The following is a 21924-nucleotide window of genomic DNA, read 5'->3' as shown; positions in this document are numbered from 1 at the left end:
TGGGTTGCCATTTCCTTCTCCAGGGGATCTTCCCCACTCAGCGATCCATCCTGGGTCTCCCGCATTGCAGGTGGATTCTTCACCAACTGAGCCACCAGGGAAGCCCATAAATGGAGTGTAACCTTTAAAAATCATGAATCACTATGCTGGGCACGTGAAACTTGTGTAGCACTGTAAATCAACGATACTGCAATAAAAAATAAAGCATGAAAAAACAACAAAATGTAGTTCCTGCATGAAACGACAACACTAGAGTCTAGGTTACATTACAGATGGAAGCTAGACAAGCAAAGTGAATAGGTCCTTTAAAACGTTCAAGAAATTGGGTAATTTAGTTATATTATCATACACAATATAAATATACCAAGTTTAGGGGAAGGGTGATCTATAAAAATGCCTACGGTTTTCTCCCAGGACTTTCCTTTCAAAAAAAGGTACCCTATAGAAATGTCAACAGAAGGTTTTTCAAAACTGAAAGGTTATCACTGAAATGTGCTGTATAAAGACAAACAAGTGAAGTGAAGTCGCTCAGTCGTGTCTGACTCTTTGCAACCCCACAGACTGTAGCCTACCAGGCTCCTCTGTCCATGGGATTTTCCAGGCAATAGTACTGGAGTGGATTGCCATTTCCTTCTCCAGGGGATCTTCCCAACCCAGGGCTTGAACCCAGGTCTCCCGCATTGTAGACAGACGCTTTACCGTCTGAGCCACCAGGGAAGTCCAAAGACAAAGCATCCGCAAAGTAAGAGCACAGAAACCTCATGGTGCAGGCCTGCAGAGGGCTACTGCTGGGCTTTCTAAAGACACATCCACATGCACGGATATGGAGCGAAGTGCAGAGTACATTGAGTATTCAAAGAAAACAGCAAGCTGCAGAATCTTGCTGTTCAGAAAAAGTCCGCTTAGGGAAGAGTATCTGTCATACGCAACTATGGTAATGTCTAGAGGATATCTGCTGAGCCATTAACTGTAAAGTGCTCTACTGGCTGGCATGGCAAGGGACTTTATTTGTGCTTTTATTTCCTGATTACTCCGATTTTTAAAATAAGCACTTGTCAGTACCTCTGAGATCAGAACACAGACAACGCTTTAAAGTGCTCAGGTCTCTTTTAAAAAGGAGTAAAAAGCCAGATGTCTTCGGCACTGCCAAACATTTTTAATAGGCAGCTTTCAACAAATCTATTCCATGAACATTAAGCCAGGTTAGGAAAGAAGGAAGGATAAGATATGAGAAATATGAGCTTCCTGTTGTTCCACTTTAAACAGTATTTAAAAATGAGTTTTCCGAAGGACTACCGCAGTAGCGAGGAGGGGAAGTAGAACCCTTCTGGTTGTTTCCATGGAGCGAACAGGGCAGAAGAAGACACATTTTTTTCTTAACAGGCAGGTAGCATTAGACAGGGTTAGAAGACGCAGCAGGAAGTGCCCCGAGACTTGTAACACCTGATGGGCTGTAGAGTTTCTTGTTAAAGCAAAGAAATGCTTCAAAATTGATCTGCCATAAATGAAGACCAAACTTTTAAGAAGGTGCTTAGTTTACAGTTCTTTGTATTTTACTTTCTTATAAGTGTGGAGTAATAAAATGCCTCCTAGTTTTTAGGCAGGGAACCTCGTAAAGAGAGGAAGCCACCTGGGAACCTTTGCTTTTTTGGGTGTTGGGCTGCATTCCTCTGTAAGATGAGACTGACGAACACTGAGTATTTACAACCCACTAAGCGGACACGACTGATCAACTTCACTTTCACTTTTTACTTTCATGCACTGGAGAAGGAAATGGCACCCCACTCCAGTGTTCTTGCCTGGAGAATCCCAGGGACGGGGGGAGCCTGGTGGGCTGCCGTCTATGGGGTCGCACAGAGTCGGACACGACTGAAATGACTTAGCAACTTAGCAAGCTAAACAAACTAGTCAAAGTCTGTAAAGCCATTGCTTAGAGAACTAACTGCAGGAAGTCATAAAATACACTATTGTGGGAAGTAATGTTAGACCATAAACTATGCTAGGTATTAATCACTGAAATTCAATGAAATCATCTGTTTCATTTCAGTCTTTCTTTTCTTTTTCCTATCTCTTTTCTATTCTTTAAAATTTAGTTAAAGATGCCTCTGAAAATTCTCAGAGCCCAGAGGTCTGTTTCTTCTACTTCTCTGATTTTAGGTTAAAGCTTGAAAGAACCTTGGAGAGCAGATAGAAACCACTTACCTTGTTGACGGTTCTTGAGCAGAAGTGATTTTTATATAGCACAGCTGATTAGCTTACATGCAGGTTTCGACATGCTCGATCATTCATACCTGGGGAAAACCTCTGCTCTCCCATCCCAGGTCTGAGAAGAGCTAGCCTGGCCAGCCCAAAATGACCTTCTCACCAGACCTCAGACTTCCTTCCTAAGTGAAGAGGTGGCCTTGAAGACCTTCAGATGGATGGTCTGTTTTTCTCTTCTACTACCTTGGATGTGCTTAAAGTGCTTTCTCCAGCAAAAGAACCAAGAATCAGCTATATTTATTGGAACATGGGTTGCTAGTATTTTCCTTTTTAATATAAAAAAAAAATCATATATTTTTCAGTGAAAACAACAAACCTACGACTTAGCACTTCTAAGTGCTGGTTCGTCTGATCCGGAAATTTTAGGAGGCCCCACCAAGTACCTCCCCCACCTTTCCAATCTGGCGAAACCATCCTGTCGGTCTGAGTGCCTTGACTGTGGCCCCAGAGTGGCAGGGAGGTCCCGGATGCTCCTTCCCTCCCTCTGGGCCCAGGGTCCCCGGGATGCAGGGCCGGCCTGGCCCCCGAGTGGTGTGCTCACCTGCCGAATTCTCCCTCGTGAGGCAGTGGATGGCGGTCCGCTGGGTCTTGGGCTGCAGCAGCAGCAGGAGCACGGGCTCCAGGATGCGGGCCGCATCGCCCAGGGAGAGAGCCCGCACCAGCCAGCCCTGGGCGGCGGCCCCAATGGCCCCGTCCGAGCTGCCCAGGCTGTCCAGCACCACGAACAGGGACCTGCCATGGAGAGGGGGCAGGGGTGTGGATGCGTACCGTCAGGGCGGTCAGGACACCCTCGGGGAGTTCCACCCAGGGAGGCTGGACTTGCAGGCCCACGCAGGCGAGGACCACGAGGTCAACCCTGCTTCCAGCTAGGGTCACTGTTGCTGGTTTGTTGTTGAGTTGCTAAATCAGGGGAGCTTTTAAAAATGCTGATGCCTGGGCCTCCTCACAAATGCGGGGGCAGGTGCGGTACATTAAGACCAGCTGGAATCTCTCCAAGGCTTCATGTCTGACCCCACATCTAGGGCTCCAGGAACAAGGTAAACAAGAAAGTGAAGTCACTCAGTCGTGTCCGACTCCTTGTGACCCCACAGACTGTAGCCCACCAGGCTCCTTCATCCATGGGATTCTCCAGGCAAGAATACTGGAGCGGGTTGCCATTTCCTTCTCCAGGGGATCATCCCCTCCCAGGGATCGAACCCAAGTCTCCTGCCTTGTAGGCAGACACTTTACCCTCTGAGACACCAGGGAAGCTTACAAGAAACAAGGTAGGGGATTTTTAAAAACCAACGTAGAACAGAACATGCCTGTAATAAAATGCATGGTTTTTGGCCTGGGATTGAGGACATTCAGCTGCACACACTCAGTGTGGCGGCCACCCCAGTTAAGACCCATGTGCGTGCGTGCTCTGTTGTGTCCTACTCTTTGCAACCCCACGGATGGTAGCCTGCCAGGTCCCTCTGTCTATGGGATTTCCCAGGCAAGAATACTGGAATGGGTTGCCTTTTCCTTCTTCAGGGGATCTTCCTGACCCAGGGATCGAACCTGCATCTCCCGCACTGACTGGCAGGTGGGTTCTTTACCACTGAGCTGCTGGGGAAGCCCGGCCAAAATTTACCCCTCCTCATTTTCCTACCAAGCCCCCTCGGGGGGCTCGTTCTGCCAGCTCCTCAGGTGACTCTGAGGCATGCGGGGCTTCCTCCCTTCATGATCAAGGCAAGAAACCCCCCACGAGGTATTCACCCGTATGGCCTGGATTCACTGAGAGGACCCCAGGAATCTCTCTGCATCAAGAACACCCGGCGGGGGTGGGGCTGGTTTCCGTTTCACATGTCTCCCCAATCCTAGCCTGGTACGCTGACCCAGCCCCTCCCCAAAGTGTCCTTTTCCTTTAAGGGTTAAGTTATTAGAAAAAAAAAAAAGTCCCCGTCACCTGTCAAAGGAGCGATTGTGAGACGTCACTCTGCTGCCCTGGATCTCTCTGGTCAGGTGCCAGATGACAGAAAATCGAAACAGAGCTTCCAACCTGGTTCCCTTGAACAGGAGAGAAAACGGGAGTGAGGCGCCTGTTTCTTAACAGAACGGCGTTCTCAGTGGTCGTGAGCCCCATTTAAATGACAGACGAGAACTCAGCGAAAAGAGGGCAAGCAGCGTAGAGATGCCTGAGTTAAGGAGCCTGGTGTCTGGAGGGGCAGTCCGTGTTCCAGACTCCATGATGACCAGAGTCCAGGGCCTCGTGAGCCCCATTTAAATGACAGACGAGAACTCAGCGAAAAGAGGGCAAGCAGCGTAGAGATGCCTGAGTTAAGGAGCCTGGTGTCTGGAGGGGCAGTCCGTGTTCCAGACTCCATGATGACCAGAGTCCAGGGCCACAGCTAGGCCTGCGGCTAGAGAAGAACATGAGGCATGGCCTCCTCGTGGCCCTTGGCAGTGCCATCCCCAACCTCTTTGGCACCAGCTTCACGGAAGACAACTTTTTTCCATGGACTGGGGTCAGGGCGGGGGATGGTTTCGGAAGGATTCCATGCTCGTGACAGTTATTGTGCTCTTCATTTCTCATTTAATACCACCGCTGATCTGACAGCAGGTTCTGCTCTGCAGCCCAGAGCCTGGGGACCCCTGGCTTAGCGGACAGGACCTGACTGCAGTGCAGAGCAAGGGCTCCGGGGGTGACACATTCTCCGCAGCTGCCTGCTTCACCCAGAGCTCTGGGGGCTCTGCAAGCATCACGGGAGCCTGGGCAGATGTCCCTGGTGAGCTTTGATACAACACACGGGGTGGCTCATGCTTCTGTGGGACTTCCGGTCCTGAAATTACTGATGTATTAAAATGCTGCTGATGCAACCCCCCTTCCCGTTAAACAGGATGTCCGCTGAGCCCCAGAATGGCTCCTGTCGGATACAGTTGAGTCTGCCTGAGAGCTTCCCTGATAGCTCAGATGGTAAAGAATCCTCCTGCGATGTGAGAGACTTGGGTTTGATCCCTGGGTTGGGAAGATCCCCTGGAGGAAGGCATGGCAACCCACTCCAGTATTCTTGCCTGGAGAATCCCACAGACAGAGGAGCCTGGCGGGCTACAGTCTGTAGGGCCGCAAAGAGTTGGACATGACTGAATGACTAACACATGCCACCACGTGACACCTGGGCCGCGGGGGCGGGGTGGGGGGTGGTAGGTGTCAGGACCGGGGTCAGACGGAGGTCGCCGGCTGCAGAGACTCACCTTGTCAGGGTTCAGGAGGGCGTGGCAGATGATGTCCTCGCAGATGTTGGCTGTGGGGGCCAGGCAGTGCAGCCGGTAGAACAACTCCACACACGTGATGTGATGCTCCCGGGTCTCCTTGTTCAGCTGATTCCAAAGCACACGAGCCACCCTCTGGACAGAGGGGAGACTGGGTGAACACCGCCAAGTCCTGCCCCTTTCCTCCTTTGGCAGGCCAGTCTGGCCCCCAGCTGCTGGTTCCTGCCTACCTTTGCTATGTGAGCATCCTTAATGCACAAAGAACCACCACCGCCAGGTGAAAAGAGCCACATCACAGTCCCCTCAGGAGCCACCAGGTGAGGGGAATAGCACAGGTGGAACGTGGGGGTCGGCCACCACGACACTGCAGCTCTAGCCCAGACCTCTGCTTTCAGAGGGGAATCACCTGGCAGCAAGCACCTGGTGATGATGGAGATGTCCTCTCAATCAGCACACACCAAGGCTTGCTACGAGCTGGTGCTGGGGTGCCAGGGTTGTGCCCTCTAGGAAGTTTGGGGGCAGATCTGTGGTGGTCGCTGTCCTGGGGTAGACACCCCAGCACCCTAAAACCAGTGGCTGGCTCTAACTGGTGTTCAGCTTTAATCCCACAAACTTGCTTCTTCCCATTTCTATGCTCAATGCTGTAGCAGAGGCCGGGCTCATCTTCAGGCCCAAACTGTATCCCAGGATCAAGTCCTTCATCTCCTCAACTCTGATCTCAGCTCTTTAAACGTATGATGTCTGTGAGTGACTTCAGCCCCTTCCCAAGTTCCTGGGGACACCAGCAGGACCAACGAGGGTGAGACTCAAAAAGAAGGCTGGTTCCCACTCCTAGGAGGGGGAATTTCTGAAGGTATTTTTTTGGGGGGTCATGGAAAAAGATGATGTCTGACAGATTATGTTTTAGAGACCTTGTACATCAAAGAACTTCTTTTGACTCATTTATTTTTGAGCTTCCCTGGTGGCTCAGACGGTAAGGAAATTGCCTACAGTGCAGGAGACACAGGTTCGATCCCTGGGTTGGGAAGATGCCCTGGAGAAGGAAATGGTTACCCACGCCAGTGTTCTCACCTGGACAGAGGTGAGATTGTCATCAGTCTCAGATGACAGAGGAGCCTGGCAGGCTACAGTCCATGGGGTCGCAAAGAGTCGGACACTACTTGAGCGACTAATACATTTCTGTTTGACAAAACTCTTCTTTGCACAGATCAAATTAATCTCTGACTGGCTTGAGACCCTAACCATTATTTATTTTTTACTTAAGGAAATGTGATTTCCAATTATCAAGTTACACGTAAACTTCATACAAACATCCTGTCAACTACAAATTGACACTTGCCAAGAGCATCGCCAGCGACAGAACAACAAGGGCATTTGCCATCTGCCTCCCAGAGACTGAACCCTGTGCTGCTGCAGCTGCTGACCAGGGTGGAGGGAGGAACCCTGTGCTCCAGGGAATCTGATGATGGGACGGGTCTTTAGATAGTTAGATATTTTCAAGAACTGACTTGAACTGATCCCCATCTTTGCATCTCTTCATATCTAGAAAGGGCTTCCCTGGTAGCTCAGCTGGTAAAGAATCCGCCTGCAATGCAGGAGACCCCGGTTCGATCCCCGGGAGAAGGGATAGGCTACCCACTCCAGTATTCTAGCCTGAAGAATTCCATGGACTGTATAGTCCACAGGCTCACAAAGAGTTGGACGCGACTTTCATTTTCATATCTAGAAAAGCACTAAATCCCTTCATGGTGACATCAGCTCCTCCTGACTAGCAGAAAACCTCTTGTAAAGTAAATGCTTCATTGCACTAAACTCCTCCTTCACCGAAATCTTATACATTGACCTTCTAGGAAGGACTGATGCTGAAGCTGAAACTCTAATACTTTGGCCACCTGATGCGAAGAACTGACTCATTGGAAAAGACCCTGATGCTGGGAAAGATTGAAGGTGGGAGGAGAAGGGGACGACAGAGGATGAGATGGTTGGATGGCATCATTGACTCAATGGACATGAGTTTGAGTAAGCTCTAGGAGTTGGTGATGGACAGGGAGGCCTGGCATGCTGCAGTCCATGGGGTCGCAAAGAGTCAGACACGACTGAGTGACTGAACTGAACTGAAGGTTTAATATAAGTTAAATATTGTTATACCTTTTACAAGTTTGTCAGCAAAGAAAGAACCTCAAGTGAGGAAACTTCTAAAAAATGTAAATGAGATATGAGCTTTTAGATAAACTTTATTAAGAATAATTATGCTTCAGGAATGTCTATCTAAAATAGTCTCTCCAGATCGGGGTAAGTTATATTTATAGGGTTTGTGTTAAACTAAGTGATGAAAGTTTATTGAGTAGCGAAGTCATTTCCAAATAAAATAAAGTAGTCCCTTTCCTGGCAGTCCCTAGGGCAAATTTATGCGTAAGATGCTCCATTTGGAAGCTTTAAAGGTTTTTTGGAGGGTTTTTGAGACTTGACATTGATCACAAAAAAACACGCCTGCCCATTCATCATCTTTGCCTTCTCGGTCCCTATGCTCTGGACATTTTCTTCAGATCAGATCAGTCGCTCAGTTGTGTCCAACTCTTTGAGACCCCATGAATTGCAGCACGCCAGGCCTCCCTGTCTATCACCAACTCCCGGAGTTCACCCAGACTCACGTCCATCGAGTCAGTGATGCCATCCAGCCATCTCATCCTCTGTCGTCCCCTTCTCCTCTTGCCCCCAATCCCTCCCAGCATCAGAGTCTTTTCCAATGAGTCAACTCTTCGCATGAGGTGGCCAAAGTACTGGAGTTCCAGCTTTAGCATCATTCCTTCCAAAGAAATCCCAGGGCTGATCTCCTTCAGAATGGACTGGTTGGATCTCCTTGCAGTCCAAGGGACTCTCAAGAGTCTTCTCCAACACCACAGTTCAAAAGCATCAATTCTTCGGTGCTCAGCCTTCTTCACAGTCCAACTCTCACATCCATACATGACCACAGGAAAAACCATAGCCTTGACTAGACGAACCTTTGTTGGCAAAGTAATGTCTCTGCTTTTGAATATGCTATCTAAGTTGGTCATAAATTTCCTTCCAAGGAGTAAGCGTCTTTTAATTTCATGGCTGCAGTCACCATCTGTAGTGATTTTGGAGCCCAGAAAAATAGTTTGACACTGTTTGCACTGTTTCCCCATCTATTTGCCATGAAGTGATGGAACCGGATGCCATGATCTTTGTTTTCTGAATGTTGAGCTTTAAGCCAATTTTTTCACTTTCCACTTTCACTTTCATCAAGAGGCTTTTGAGTTCCTCTTCACTTTCTGCCATAAGGGTGGTGTCATCTGCATATCTGAGGTTATTGAGATTTCTCCTGGCAATCTTGATTCCAGCTTGTGTTTCTTCCAGTCCAGCATTTCTCATGATGTACTCTGCATATAAGTTAAATAAACAGGGTGACAATATACAGCCTTGATGAACTCCTTTTCCTATTTGGAACCAGTCTGTTGTTCCATGTCCAGTTCTAACTGTTGCTTCCTGACCTGCATACAAATTTCTCAAGAGGCAGGTCAGGTGGTCTGGTATTTCCATCTCTTTCAGAATTTCCCACAGTTTATTGTGATCCACACAGTCAAAGGCTTTGGCATAGTCAATAAAGCAGAAATAGATGTTTTTCTGGAACTCTCTTGCTTTTTCCATGATCCAGAGGATGTTGGCAATTTGATCTCTGGTTCCTCTGCCTTTTCTAAAACATTTTCTTAGTGGCTGGCAATCTGCCATTACTACTTAGAAAGGGCAGGGCACTCTTGGGACATCTGACCTTACTCTTGCTGGCACTGTAGGCAGAATGAACGCTGGTATGTAAGCTGTTTCATGGGAACGAGAAAAAGGCTAGAGGATCTGGGACCAGCCTGACGCCTGGAGTCTGAGAACCTGGGGCGCACCCTGGCTGAGTGTATAGGTTGCTTTACCGTCTCTAGTTCCAGCATCTCAACGTGGGCAGGCTCCAGCCCTGTCTTGTTCTTGAGAACCTGGTAACATTAAGATATAATGTATACTCCAGTGCTTGGCAAGTAGCACGTGCTCAGGTACGTACTAAATCTGAATCAAAATAAAAATCAAGGCTTCAGAAAGAACTCATAAAAGCATACCCAAACAAGAGGAAAGTACTGAGTGCTTTCCTATCATTCTTATTCTATTAATAGCCTTCCAAGAATTCATGGATGAAATTCTTTCTTCTCTTTTCCTCTCTGTGCCTATGATGTAGCTATGCCAAACTCTGTGATGTATGCAGGACCAGGGAAAAAGATCTGCCCAGTCACCACGGTTCCAAGTTCTACAGAGTCAAGAACTATACTGTGACTCAACTTTGGTAGCAAGGAAGACAGGGAGAATGAGGGGAAGAAGCTGAAGAGCAACTAAATCCATAATCTGCCAGGACCCAACATCATGAATGGGGCTAGACTGAACATACCATGGACCCTCTCCCAGTGAAAATTATAGAAAAAGAAAACAGCCAGCCATTTAGAGTTGCTGGACAGTATCCTAAGGGCATTCAAGAAATGAGGAAAAACTCATTTCATAGAGAATCCACGAAAATTCCAGCACAAGAAGCAATAAGTCGATGGCACTTCAACTACGACCCCGTCCACTTCTCAATCCAGGTTGACTTGATAGCGGGTGGCCAGAAGATGGGACTCCTCTCCTCCCAGCTTCCCAGCTAATAATAAGGCTTTTGCATCTCCCTGGGAGGAACAGGCCGCCAGTATTTTACTCCTCTGCCCTGGCTCTTGGATGGAGGCTCTATCTAAGCATAGCAGGCTAAGAACACTCATCACTCATTAGGAGAGGAAAAGAGGCACACCCAGAAGACGAGAGGCTACCACCCCGCCCAGCACCCTGCAAGGAAATCACACCAAGAGAAGCAGACAACTGACCCAGTTACAGCTCTTCCTGCACAACAGGATCCAGAGATTTTGCCCAGGGGGAGAGGTGGGCCACAAAACAGAGTTGCTCAGCTCTCTATAAGGGAGTGTAGGATAAGGTCAAGCCTAGGAGTGCTCTCAGAAATAACAAGAGGTTTTAATGGTAAGTAATTAAGAGGAGGCTGCTAGCTCCATGACAGCAACAGGCTACACCAAAGGCCAGCTCATTTACCAGAAATAAACAGGGACACATCTTGTCTTATTTTATTAAAGTCACTCAGCAACCCCATGGACTCTACAGTCCATGGAATTCTCCAGGCTAGAATACTGGAATGGGTAGCCTTTCCCTTATCCAGGGTATCTTCCCAACCCAGGGACTGAACCCAGGTCTCCCACATTGCTTCCCTGGTGGCTCAGACGGTAAAGTGTCTGTCTACAATGCAGGAGACCGGGGTTCAATCCCTGGGTTGGGAAGATCCCCTGGAGAAGGAAATGGCAATCCACTCCAGTACTATTGCCTGGAAAATCCCGTGGACAGAGGAGCCTGGTAGGCTACAGTCTATGGGGTCGCAAAGAGTCGGACACGACTGAGCGACTTCACTTTCACTCCCACATTGCAGGAGGATTCTTTATCAGCTGAGCCACAAGGGAAGCCCAAGAACACTGGAGTGGGTATCCTGTCACTTCCCCAGTGGGTCTTCCCGACCCAGGAACTGAACCAGGGTCTCCTGCATTGCAGGCGGTTTCTTTACCAACTGAGCTAACAGGAACACAGAGAGCTAGGAAAACCTCCTGTGTCAAAACAAATCTCTAAGACTGGCCTCAAAAAACTACTTGAGACAGGGACTTCCCTGGGGGCCCAGTGGTTAAGAATCTGCCTTCCAATGCAGGGGATGTGGATTCATCCCGGGGTAGGGAAGTAAAAGGTCCTACATGCCATAGGGCAACTAAGCCGGCAGCTGCAACAAAGATCCTGCATGCCACAACTAAGACCCAACACAGCCAGAAAAATAATATATTTATATACACACACACATAAACAAACATTAAAAGAAAAAACCTACCTGAGTCAAGAGTATAAATCGGATCAGGCTGTGGAGTAATTTGTGCCCCAGGGCACTGTTAAAAATAATAGAGCCATCATCCAGTGATTAGTGGAGCCTAACATCTGGGTGTGATACCAACAGAGTTTAACAGAAATCAGGGAAAGTCAATGAAAACCTTGCTAAAATCACCATCATCTCAAGAGTGGCTGCACATTCCTAAGGCAGCAGCCTCCAAGGAGCAGCACCAAATGCCTCACCCTGCAGGGGAAACAAACTAAAAACAGTCAAGTCACTAAACAAACAACAGAGACAACAATAGCAACAGTCACTGGTGGGAGTTGGAGGGAGGGGCCAGAATACAGAGTCACAACAATGTATTGTCTAAAATGTTGAGTCTTCAATAAAGGTTACAAGACATGGCAAAGATACAAGAAAATATGACCCACACATAGGGATTAAAGAAGCAGACAGCAGAAGCCAAGAGAGGAACCAGATTTAACAAAGACTTCAAAGGAGCCATTACACATGTGTTCGAAGAACTAAAGGAAACCATGTTCAAAGAAGAAGAAAAAAAAAGTATGATGACAACGCCTCATCAAATAGACGATAACAAGAAGAAGTCAAAAATTATTACAAAAAGGAAACTCTGGAGTTGAAAGTACAATAACAAATGAAAAATTCCCTAAAGGGGGCTCAACAGTTTATTTGAACTAGCAGAACAGTCAGTGAAAAAATATTGATAAAAATCATGAAATCTAAAGTATATAGAAAAAAAAAATAATGAAAAATGAATAGAGCTTTAGAGAAACGTTCAGAATACCATTAAGGGCACCAGCATACACATACGTGGAGTGCCAGGCCAGGAGAAAGAAATGAGCCGAAAAAAAAATTTAAAGAAATTAGGGCTGAAAACTTCCCAAACTTGATGAAAAACCTCAATCTACATATCCAAGAAGCTCAACGTATTCCAAGAAGGATAAATACAAAGAGGTCCACACCCAGACACATCCTAGTGGAATGATAAAGGACAGAGAAAACCTTGAAAGCAACAAGAGAAAATTGATTTGATAATTTACAAGCAAACCCTAGTAAGGTGACAGCCAACTTTTCATCAGAAACAAGGGAAGCCAGAAGACTGGTGGACGACATATTCAAACAATTAGTTCAAATGCAGGTTCACTCAAACATTTAGCTGAGCATTTGTTATGGATTATTAAACAGGTGCTGCTTTAAATATTTTATAATCAAGTGTACGTGGAAAAGATTAAAGTGGGCTTATTCTTTGATTCAACGTGTTGAAAGACAAAAAAAAAAAAAAGAAACAAGATCTTATATCCCATAAATCTATCTTATATAAAGGACAGAAAAATAAAGACATTTCTAGATAAAGAAAATCTAACAGATTTTGTTGCTGGTAGCTGTACTTTACAAGACTAATGGAAAAGTTCTTTAGGGTGAAAATAATTGACCCCAGACAGTTATCTGAATCCATACAAAAAGCAAAGAGCACCAGAAAAAGTAATTATGTAGTTATAAAGAGACAGCATGAATGCATATTCCTTCTCTTTTCTTCTTACAAATAATTTTAAAAACCAGTTGTGTAGAACAATAGGTGCACACTGCACTGCTGTCCCATCACTTGTGGAAAAGTATTTTACAACAGTACAAGCAAAGGTGGACTGGAGTAAAGAAACAGTGCCAGGTGTAAACTTGAACCCACAAGTGAAGAGAGCCAGAATGGGGCACATGCAACAACAGACTGGTTCAAAATCTGGAAAGGCGTGTGTCAAGGCTGTGTATCCCACCTTGCTTATTTAACTTACATGCAGAGTGTGAAGGCATCAGTCACTAGGTTGTGTCTGACTCTGCAATCCCATGGACTGTAGCCTGCCAGGCTCCTCTGTCCACAAAATTCTCTAGGCACGAATACTGGAGTGTGTTGTCATACCTTCCTCCAGGGGATCTTCCCAACTGAGGGACTGAACCAGGGTTTCCTACATTTCAGGCAGATTCTTTACCATCTGAGCCATCACAGAAGCCCTATATGCAGAGCACATCATATAAAATGCCGGGCTGGATGAACCTTAAGCTGGAATCAAGACTGCCAGGAGAAATATCAATAACCTCAGGTATGCGGATGACACCACCCTCATGGCAGAAAGAGAAGAGGAACTAAAGACCCTCCTGATGAAAGTGAAAGAGAGTGAAAAAGATGGCTTAAAATTCAAAAAACGAAGATCATGGCATCCAGTCCTATCACTTCATGGCAAACAGATGGGGAAACAATGAAAACAGTGACAGACTTTATTTTCTTGGGTTTCAAAATCATTGCAAATGGTGACTGCAGCCATGAAATTAAAAGATGTTTGTTCCTTGGAAGAAAAGCTAAGACCAACCTAGACAGTATATTAAAAAGCAGAGACAAAGGTCAGTTTGCTAACAAAGGTCCATCTAGTCAAAGTTATGGTTTTTCCAGTAGTCATGTATGGATATGAGAGCTGGACTATAAAGAAAGCTGAGCGCTGAAGAATTGATGCTTTTGAACTGTGGGGTTGGAGAAGACTCTTGAGAGTCCCTTGGACAGCAAGGAGATTCAACCAGTCAATTCTAAAGGAGATCAGCCCTGGGTGTTCACTGGAATGACTGATGTTGAAGCTGAAACTCCAATACTTTGGCCAATACTCCAATACTGAGAGCCGACTCATTGGAAAAGACCCTGATGCTGGGAAAGATTGAAGGTGGGAGGAAAAGGGCACAAGAGAGGATGAAATGGTTGAACGGCATCACCAATTCAGTGGACACAAGTTTGAGCAAATTTTGGGAGATTATGAAGGACAGGGAAGCCTGGCATGCTGCAGTCCATGGGATCACAAAGAGTCGGACACAACTAAGCAACTGAACAACCAAACTCTACGAATATATACTTGTTTTCCTTTCTTTTACCAAGTTCTTAAAATATCATAAGATTATACAGTCACATGTTGTTCAGTTTATAACATACCTAGATGTACTCTGCATAATAACAACAGCACAAGGGAAAAGGAACAGAGCTATTCAAGAGGTGAAAAAGGGTCAGTCAGTCATGTCTGACTCTCTGCGACCCCGTGGGTTGTAGCCTGCCAGGAATGTTTCTGCAACTCACAGGAATTCAGAATGGAAATGAAGCCAATTCTGATAAGATGCATATGGTAAGCCTTAGAGTAGTAACCACTAAAAAAAAACAACTCCAAAAATACATTGAAAAAAATCATTAAGGGGATTAAAACATTACGCTGGAAAAGAGCACTTAATGAAAAAGAAAATAAAAAGGGGGAAACGGTGGGAAAAAAACGAAATCACATACAGAAAACAAGGAAAATGGTGTATTTCTATGAACATGGTAAAAACCACTGAATCGTGAACTTGAAATTGGTGAATTATATTTAAATAATGCTCTTAACAAAAAAAAGAAAAGAACTTCCCTGGTGGTCCAGTAGCTAAGCCTCCACATTCCCAATGCAGGGGGACCCCAGGTTTGATGCGTGGTTAGGGAAGTAGATCCTACATGCTGCAACTAAGACCTGGCAGAGCCAAATAAATATAAAAAAAAAAGGCAGGGGGACAGAACCAAGCTGGAGATGGCTTCAGCTACATGCCTTGCTTGAGGAGGGTTCAACCCAATAGGTGAAAAGCCAGGCCACTTCAAAAGCTGTTCAGAGGACGGGCTATCAAGACCCCAAAGGAGAGTTTACTTCCAGCACTTTATATAAAGCATCGAGAATCTCTCCTCCTCAGGGTCTCTGGGTATGCAGGGCATCTGGAGCCCCTCCTACCCTCAGGGGAAATGGGTTCCCCCTACAGGCCCTGGTGAGTGGTCCTATCCCTGTCTACACTGCACGACCACTCCGTCCTGGCCTGGGTCTCTGCTGTGGTTGACTGGACAGCAGAAGCCACCTGACCCAGGCGTGCTCCACTGACTGCCCATTTAAGAGCCTTGACAGGCGAGCTCAGAACTGTGAAAAAGAGACGCCAGTGTCATTAGCTCTGACAACCAAGCTTGAGGGTCCTGAGGCTGACTGAAGGTCGAGTGACAAGCAGGTTAGGTCCTGGCTGGCAGGGAGACATGGAGAGGAAGCAGCCTTGGGCTCTGACAGCTCCCCAGGTGAGACCTGTGAGAGCCAGCGGCATTCCACTCCCAACCCTGGCCCTCCACAGGCTCCATCTTTATAATAAACCTCAGTTTGTTGTTTTTTTTTTCATGAGCTAGCTGGAATAGCTTTCAGCTTCTTGCAGTTGACTGAGCCCTATAATACCTTATTTTCTTACTCTGTCCCCAAGAAAGATGGACAACACCTGCTCACCATCTTCAGCAACAATCTTTCTCACATTTGACAAATACTAAGCTTTTCTAAGAGGAAGAGATGGTTGGAGAGCATCACCGACTCAATGGACATGAATTAGAACAAGCTCTTAGCAGAGACATTGGTTTGTCAACAAAAGTCCGTCTAGTCAAGGCTACGGTTTTTCCAGTAGTCATGTATGGATGTGAGAGCTAGACTATAAAGAAAGCTGAGCACTGAAGAACTGATGCTTTTGAACTGTGGTGTTGGAGAAGACTCTTAAGAGTCCCTTGGACTGCAAGGAGATCCAACCAGTCCATCCTAAAGGAGATCAGTCCTGAATGTTCATTGGAAGAACTGATGTTGAAGCTGAAACTCCAATACTTTGGCCACCTGATATGAAGAGCTGACTCATTTGAAAAGACCCTGATGCTGAGAAAGACTGAAGGCAGGAGGAGAAGGGGACGACAGAGGGTGAGATGGTGGGAGGGCACCACCAACTCGATGGACATCAACTCTGGGAGTGAACTCCAGGAGTCGGTGATGGACAGGGAGGCCTGGTGTGCTGCAGTCCATGGGGTTGCAGAGTCAGACATGACTGAGAAACTGAAGTCTTTCTTGAGGCTGCTGCTGCTGCTGCTAAGTCACTTCAGTCGTGTTCGACTCTGTGTGACCCCATAGACGGCAGCCCACCAGGCTCCCCCGTCCCTGGGATTCTCCAGGCAAGAACACTGGAGTGGGTTGCCATTTCCTTCTTCAATGCATGAAAGTGAAAAGTGAAAGTGAAATCGCTCAGTCGTGTCCGACTCTTGGCGACCCCATGGACTGCAGCCTACCAGGCCCCTCCACCCATGGGATTTTCCAGGCAAAAGTACTGGAGTGGGGTGCCATTGCCTTCTCCGTCCCTGAGGCTAAATAACCTCAAAGCCTCAAATCTCACAAAGTGGGACAAAGTTTCTCTTTCTGTGTATTTGGGTAAGTTAACAATTCTTACTTATGGAGTCCAGTCAGCCTAACGCTGAACACAAATATTACTGAACACTTGCTGTGGGGCCAGAAACTGCCAGGAGCTAGGGTTAGAGACAGACAAAGCAGGCCAGGTCTCCAGTCACCCTCTCTGGCTGCTACCCAAGGTACCATACTCTTTATCACCACCACCAAAACCCTAGGCCTTCCCAGGTGGCACAGCGGTAAAGAGTCCGCCTGTCAATGCTGGAGATGCAAGACACATAGTTTTGATCGCTGGGTTGGGAAGCTCCCCTAGAGAAGGAAATGGCAACCCCCTCCAGTATTCTTGCCTGGAGAATTCCATGGACAGAGGAGCCTGGGTGGGTTACAGACCATGGGATTGGCAAAGAGTTGGACATGACTGAGCAAGTGACTGCATACACACACACACATCCACCCACCCCAACCCCAAAACCTCAGGGTCAGCTTCAAAGAAAGAGTCTGGGAAGAAGGTCTCAGGGTCCCAGCTTTCCTCTTCCTGGTGGGAAATACCTGATAGAAGTCTGTTTTCTCTGCAATGACTTTCAGTATTCCTGGAGCGATGGGAGGAACCGTCACCATCTGCAGCTTGCCGAAAAATGGGTTGTGTCCGGAGCTTTTATAGCGTTTCATCTTGTCTTCGATGACGAGGGCAAGGGACTGGGAGTGGTTGATCACTTCGAGTAGGGTGGAGACGGCCACATTCTGGAGGTAGCAGTCAGTCACACAGCAGCAGATGGTCATCAGGGACTTCAGCCAAGGTGGAAAACTGGAATCGCCAGCTCCTGAAAGGAAGCCAACCAGAGGATGGAGACACACAAAAACCTCTCGAGACTGGCTCACCAGCCTGCGGACTCTAAGACCTTCAGGTCTGGGAGGCCACCTGCACAGCAGTGTGATCACCTTCTGGCGGTGACACGCTCCACTGTCCCCATTCAGGGCCGGGGGACCAATGAGACCAAAGTCATGTGCTAACAGACTGTTCAAGTTCTGCAAACGTCACTCTTGGGGTTTTGAGATGATTCAAAACACGTTTCTATTGTTTAAAAAAATTTTGTAAATGGGACTTTCCCTGTGGTCCAGTGGTTAAGGATCTGCCTGCCCGGGCAGGGGACATGGGTTGAATCCCTGGTCTGGGAAGATCCCACACGCCTCGGGGCAACTAAACCTGTATGTACCCTACGACTGAAGGCTTCACGCCCTAGAGCCTGTGCTCTGCAACAAGAGACGCCACCGCAATGAGAAGCCTGCTCGCCGCAACTAGAGAAAGCCCTCTCGCGGCAATGAAGGGCCCATGCACCACAACAAACATCCGGTACAGCCACACACACACCCACAAAGTAAACACAGTAAAATCTGAATTGAAATACTTGTAAAATTTACATATAGTAAAGGTTACTTTTGTTGGTGCAGAGCTCAAAACGTGTTTTCAAAGTTCTCTTGGTGGGAGGGCACATGGCATTAGCTTTACAAGAGGCTAAAATTATACCAAAGATATCAATGCTAAATGCATTTCTTCCAAGTATACTGTCATCTGCAGCTTGGGAGTCAAAAGACACATTACATGGGACGTTTAACAAAGGTGATGATGAGAGGGGAAACCTTCGCCCTCAGCTCCTACCAACTTGATCACTCTTCTCTTATACCTTCCCCTTGATCCTTTTTTCTTTAAAGTGTTCACTGCCTGCAATAGATTTAATTGCATGTGCCTGAAATTCACATGTGAACGCCCCAAGCCCCCAGGGTAACAGTATTTGGGGCGGGGGGGGGGTGCCTATGGGAGTGACTGGGTCTAGATGAGGTCCTGAGGGGTGGCCGACATGATGGGATTGGAGCCCTTATTAGAAGACACCAGAGAGACCCCCTACACACCCCACACACGTCCCGGGATGTGAACACATGGCGAGAAGGTGGCAGTCTGTAACGCAGGGAAGAGCTCTCACCAGACACTGACTATGCTGGCACCCTGATCGCAAACTTCTGGACCCAGAACTGTGAGAAAATACATTTCTGTGGTTTAAGCGCCCCCGCCAGCCTATGGTATTTTGTTATGGCAGCCCGGGCTTAACATGCTGCCAGTAACAGTTTGAACTGCGCCCCCATAGAAATTCTTATGTTGAAGTTTATAAACCCGCAGGGCCTCAGAATGACCCTCTTGGGAAATTGGTCACAGATGTACTAGTTAAAATGAGGGCCTGGTAGAGAAGAGTGGGTGGGCCTCTAATCCAATATAATGGGTGCCCTGAGTGCATGCATGATCAGTCTCTTCAGTCGTGTCCAACTCTTTGCAACTCTATGGACTGCAGTCTGCCAGGCTCCTCTGTCAATGGGATTCTCCAGGCAAGAAGACTGGAGTGGCCAGCCATATGCTTCTCCAGGGGATCTTTCCGACCCAGGGATTGAAGCTGCGTTTCTTATTGTCTCCTGTATTGGCAGGCGGGTTCTTTACCACTAGCACCACCTGGGAAGTCCAGTGGGTACCTTACCGAAGGGAAATTTCAACACAGACACGTACACGGGAAGGATGCCATGGAGAGATGAGGGCTAGGCTCCCACAAGCCTGGGAACCACCAGAGGCTGGAGGAGAGGCCGGAACACACCCTTCTGAAGCACCTTCAGAGGGAGTGCGGCCTTGCCAACACGCTGACCTCAGACTTCTGGCCTCCAGACCGTGTGACAACACATTTCTGTGGTTTAAGCCATTCAGTGGGTGGTACTTTGTTATGGGAGCCCTGGCACACTAACACATAAAGCTTTAGTAACAGGTCTCACGAAACAGTCTATGTACTGACTAGGATGAGGCTCCTTTTATGTCTCAGACTTTTTAACAGGCTGTGCTGGGCACCCGAAGGTTAAAAAATATAGACCCAGGGGTTTTCTTGGTGCTTCAGGGGTTAAGACTTTGTGCTTCCATTGCAGGGGGTGTGGGTTCAATACCTGGTCGGGGAACTAAGATCTCACATGCCGTGTAGTGAAGTGTTAGTTGCTCAGTCGTGTCCGACTCTGCGAACCCATGGACTGTGACCCGCCAGGCTCCTCTGTCCATGGAGATTCTCCAGGCAAGACTACTGGAGTGGATTGCCATTCCCTTCTCCAGAGGATCATCCTGACCCAAGGATCAAACCTGGGTCTTCTGCATTGGAGGCAGATTCTTTACAGTCTGAGCTACATACAGGGAAGATCCCACATGCCAGGGGGTGCAGCCAAAAAAAAAAAAGGAATTGTAAAGATACAGATGGAGCTTCGTTAGGTTCCCGTCTGGTGAAGACAAACCCAAACTGTACACAGGAATTACGAAACAAGGAAGGAAAATGGGGGTGGGCAGACAGCGCCCTCTCGGTGGCTGTGAAGTTTTAACTCGTCTATAACCCTCAGGGGCCCAAGGCTCCTGACCCCTCCCAGCACACTCCCTGGGTGCCCCTCACCTGGAGGCTGGAAGAGGACCTCACAGAGCTGCTCCATCTCCTCCTCGGACAGGTACACAGGGAAGGTGGCGCAGTCCAGCAGCAGGTGGCAGGCGGCCGCGAAGGCCTCCCGGACGCCCTCCTGGGAGCCCCCCAGGTCTAGGACCACCTGGCCCACGGCCCACCCCTCGTCCTTCTTGCGGCCGGGGCTGCGGGGTAGGGGTGAGGGCGGCTCCACACTCCTGGCCTTGAAGGGGGACCCTCGGGCCATAAAGAGGTCGGAGAGCATCTGCTTGAACTGGGGCACGCCGCCCAGGTGCCGGGCCTCCCACGAGCCCTTCCCACCTTCATCCCGCGGACCCGCAGGCTCCTCCACAGACTTGGTGTCTTCCCCGGACGCCGTCAGCTGCGCCCCGAAAACGTTCTTGTGGGCAAAGTTGGCGATCAGCTCCTGGATGCAAAGGAACGTCCTCTGCATGCTCCCACCCTTCTTCCAGATGTCGTCTTTGTCCGGGGAAACCCGGGGCACCCGCAAGTGCTCCGAGAGCTCCGGCGAGGAGGCGCTCAGCCCGATGCCGCTGTCTTCCGATTTCAGCGGGGGAAACGGCGCATCTTCATCGCCGGCGGGCATGGCATCTGTGTCGGAAATCACTTCGGTGTTTTCACCTCTGACTGGACTCTGCAAAAAAAAAAAAGGAATCTTGTATTGTGGATCTCGTAAGACCGAGGGGTTCAAACATCAAGTGAATCAGGCTACGAATGCATCCTCCCTATTTTTCGAGACCAGTTTTCTACGCCAAGAGGATCTCCATGTGTATCACGAGAGAGCCCTCTTCTTACCATTTATTTAGACCCTTCAGAATCCAAAAAGGTTATTTAAAAACAGTTTCTGCCAGCAGGGACCTACTGTATAGCACAGGGAACGCTGCTCAGTGTTGCGTGGCAGCCTAGACGGGAGGGAAGGGAGCTGGGGAGAAAGGACGCAACGTGTACGTACAGCTGAGTCACTCTGCTGTGTACCTGCAACTATCACAACAGCGTTCATCCGCTCTCCTCCAGCATGGGCTTCCCAGGGGGCGCTAGTAGTCAAGAATCTGTCTGCCAGTGCAGGAGACACGGGTTCGATCCCTGGGTGGGGAAGATCCCCTGGAGGAGAAAACAGCACCCACGTCCAGTATCGCTGCCTTGAGAATTCCATGGGCAGAGGAGCCTGCTGCTGCTAAGTCGCTTCAGTCGTGTCTGACTCTGTGCGACCCCATAGACGGCAGCCCACCAGGCTCCCCCGTCCCTGGGATTCTCCAGGCAAGAACACTGGAGTGGGTTGCCATTTCTTTCTCCAATGCATGAAAGTGAAAAGTGAAAGTAAAATCGCTCAGTCGTGTCCGACTCTGTGTGACCCCCATGGACTGCAGCCTACCAGGCTCCTCCGTCCATGGGATTTTTCAGACAAGAGTACTGGAGTGGGGTGCCATTGCCTTCTCCGAGAGGAGCCTGGTGGGCCACAAACAGTCCATGGGGTTGCAAAGAGTCAGACACGACTGAGCACAATACTCCAACGTGAGATAGCCAAATTTTAAGAAAGCAAAATGAAATGAAAAAAGAAAAAGTTCCTGACATTTAAGAATATGAATAAGGAAATTGGGTTGAGCATAAAATACAGGCATAAAGGAATGAAATAAGAGGAGACAGAAAGAACAGAGTATTAACCACATACATGACTCACATATGCACACACACGTGTACATACATTCTGTGGCTTTTTCAGAAGGATGACACT

General features: G+C 48.0%; 1 protein-coding gene across 4 annotated transcripts in view; it reads right to left on the bottom strand.

Moving 5' to 3' along the window:
• Positions 1-21924, bottom strand: part of DOP1B (DOP1 leucine zipper like protein B) — a 130862-nt gene that overhangs the window by 44506 nt on the left and 64432 nt on the right. For all 4 annotated transcript variants that reach the window (XR_804602.4, XM_005202123.5, XM_002685151.6 and 1 more), the window contains exons 14-18: positions 20169-20826; positions 17257-17528; positions 5479-5631; positions 4193-4293; positions 2804-2994 (exon numbers count right to left, since the gene is read on the bottom strand). Coding sequence is in view for 3 of the 4 variants with exons in the window: in XM_005202123.5 (XP_005202180.2) it covers positions 2804-2994; positions 4193-4293; positions 5479-5631; positions 17257-17528; positions 20169-20826 (1375 nt within the window). In the remaining variant the exon portion in view is untranslated. The remainder of the gene's footprint in view (positions 1-2803; positions 2995-4192; positions 4294-5478; positions 5632-17256; positions 17529-20168; positions 20827-21924) is intronic.

The sequence above is a fragment of the Bos taurus genome, chromosome 1, assembly GCF_002263795.3.
Source record: "Bos taurus isolate L1 Dominette 01449 registration number 42190680 breed Hereford chromosome 1, ARS-UCD2.0, whole genome shotgun sequence".
Lineage (NCBI taxonomy): Eukaryota > Metazoa > Chordata > Mammalia > Artiodactyla > Bovidae > Bos > Bos taurus.
The sequence above is the reverse complement of the archived record's forward strand: the minus strand, read 5'-3'. Positions and strand labels throughout refer to the sequence as shown.